Source organism: Austrofundulus limnaeus, unplaced genomic scaffold (assembly GCF_001266775.1).
Source record: "Austrofundulus limnaeus strain Quisiro unplaced genomic scaffold, Austrofundulus_limnaeus-1.0 Scaffold364, whole genome shotgun sequence".
Classification (NCBI taxonomy): Eukaryota; Metazoa; Chordata; class Actinopteri; order Cyprinodontiformes; family Rivulidae; genus Austrofundulus; species Austrofundulus limnaeus.
Genome location: NW_013952766.1, coordinates 124,247 through 126,723, shown reverse-complemented (window position 1 = coordinate 126,723; position 2,477 = coordinate 124,247). Strand labels below are relative to the sequence as shown.

General features: G+C 43.3%; 1 protein-coding gene across 2 annotated transcripts in view; it reads right to left on the bottom strand.

Moving 5' to 3' along the window:
• The window catches only part of rpp30 (ribonuclease P/MRP 30 subunit), a 3,789-nt gene extending 2,287 nt beyond the window's left edge, over nucleotides 1–1,502 (bottom strand). The window contains exons 1-4 of one of the 2 annotated variants that reach the window (XM_014023322.1): nucleotides 1,338–1,502; nucleotides 697–755; nucleotides 358–480; nucleotides 195–266 (exon numbers count right to left, since the gene is read on the bottom strand). In XM_014023322.1, coding sequence (XP_013878776.1) covers nucleotides 195–266; nucleotides 358–480; nucleotides 697–755; nucleotides 1,338–1,419 — 336 coding nt within the window. In that variant the 5' untranslated portion in view covers nucleotides 1,420–1,502. The remainder of the gene's footprint in view (nucleotides 1–194; nucleotides 267–357; nucleotides 481–696; nucleotides 756–1,337) is intronic. The other variant, XM_014023323.1, reaches the window with a different exon arrangement.
• Between the last annotated feature and the right edge of the window lie 975 nt (nucleotides 1,503–2,477).

Sequence of the window (2,477 nt, the reverse complement as noted above, 5' to 3'; positions counted from 1 at the left end):
TGTATCCAGCTATATTCAGTTTACACATTCTCACACACACACACACACACACACACACAAAATGTAAAACCTGTGTGGTCCTTCAGGGCTGCTGTACAACATGATTCTTTGTGTGTTTAAATCTGTGGTTTGTGATAAAACTGAAAATTCCCGAGGCCAGTGAACACATCATCCAGCTGCAGCGTGAAGCTCACATGAAAGAGTTTCTCTGTGGTCGGCTGGACGGCGAGGAGGTCGAAGCACCGATATTCTGGAGCGGTGGGTCTCTGGGAGGACACACACACACACTCTCTATGACATCATCATTGTGTGACATTTTCCGCTCGTTAATCTTCTCGCTCTAATTGGACAACTCACAAAGTGACTGACGTCTGAGATCACCACCGTCAGCCTGTTCAGCACCCTGATTGGACGAGAGCGACCCTGCACCACAGGCAGCTGACCAATCAGTTCACTGATTGGCACCGGCGAGGGAATTTCCTGAGAACAGGAAGTAAACGTAGACTTTCAAAATAAAAGCTGAAGTTTAGATTGATTTTGTCTGATCACAGAAGTCATGTGACACGTTTCTTTTAGATATCACATCAATTAATAAAAACATTTGTTTTTAGAAATAAAACCAATAATCAGCTGATCAATCAGGTTTGACTGTTTCTGATGATCCGCCTGTCCCTGAACGCAGCTCGGCGAGCTCACCTGTTTCTTCTTGGTTGATGGTTCGAACACATAGTTGACGGCAACAGTGGAGAATCCAACTGCAGGAGGAACAAACACACAATCAGATACTGTTACCTGGTTAAACAGAGCAGATTACCTGGGTAAAGTAACCTAAGTATCAGGTTAGGAGGATTACAGGTAACCAGGATTTTGAATTTTAAGAACTTCCTGTGAAAATTGCTCTAGAGAGATTTCTCCTCTTATTTTCAATTAACTATTTACATAAACGTGTTTTTATTATAAAAGAACAAAGAGGAAACAATATACAGCAACTGTTTTGTGGCCGATTGTTCTACAAATATTAATTCAATAGTAAAATACAGTTTTATACTGCGTAGTGTAACGATAAAACACAGAAACTTTAAATGTGATTATTTTTAAACGGAGTCTGGTGTGCTGTGTCTTGACGGTTGATCTTAACTGTACAGCTGAGCAAACCCACAGTAATCTAATCTATCAGTGAGTTTGATCAGTACCTGGTAGTCCAAACTGATCAGCAACACATAATGAGATTCACAGACCCCAGCAGCTGAAGCAGAACCAGTGGTGTTAACGCTGCGGGGCGAACACGAGCAGAACTTCAGCTGTAAAAGTGCTGATTTAGGGTGGAGAAGACTCACGATGAGCGGCCGTCTCTATCATGCTCTGCAGATGACTTCTGTCCGCAGAAAACACCAAGTTCAGGTCCATAAACACAGCCATGATTCTGATGAGCAACCGAACCTCACATGTGAACTGGCGCAATGCCTGCTGGGAGTTGGAGTCTGTTTTAGGCTCTGTATAATTCTGCTTTAGCGCTGCCTGCTGGTGAGGAGGAGACCCGTGATCTATAATATGAGGCGTGTGGGGAGTGTTTTTTATTTAATTTTTTTTTAAGTTTAAATACATTTCAATTAAAACTTCAGGTGACTAGAGTAAAACATATTAAAGAATAAAAGCTTAAATTTAGATTTTGTTAGCGCTGCAGTGACCCTGGATTGACAGCAGGGGGGAACAATGAAACCGGAAGCGGACAGCTGAAAAAAAAAGAAAAAAAAAGAGAAAGAAAACAGCAGAAAGCGGAAAAAGAAAAGGTCAGAGAAGCCGGACTGTCACTGCAGGTTAGTGTTGCCAGGTGTACGATAATTATCGTATTTATACGATAATTTTGCCCTCTGTACGACGTACGATCAATCCCAAAAATCCCATAATGTACGATAATTTGACCGCTACGGCGTGCAACTGCGGTAAAGCTAGCCGGCTCTGACTCCAGCCGGCAATAGTCCCATTTCCATATAAGGTATGGGACTGACGGAAAGGTCCGTCACCGCCCCGTTCTGCATCCTGCAGCGAAGTGTACTTGGCCGGCCCAGCACACAATTGCGCGGTAGCTCAAGACATTATGGTAAACCCATTTACGTGCTGCTTTCACAATAAAAGCGCACATCCGGTCCATGTTTGACCAACTCAAAATAGGTTTCCAGCCGCTGCATTTGCAAACAGAAAATAATAAATGCTGAAAAACTAATACAAAATAATGTGTTATGTTATATAATGTGTGTCTGTTATGTGCTGGTCTGTCTCAGGGGCCTCCTTGCACAACCTACACCTTGGGTCTTGTCTGGTGTGGTAGATCTGAGCCTCTATTGCTCTGGTGTTTAGGGCCTGTTCCTGTGCAGCTAGGATAAGTGCCTCTGTGCTGTCATTGAGTCCAGCTTTTTCCAGCCATTGGTAGGATTTCCTGATATCAGCGATGGTACATCCCATGTAGGGGCTTGTCC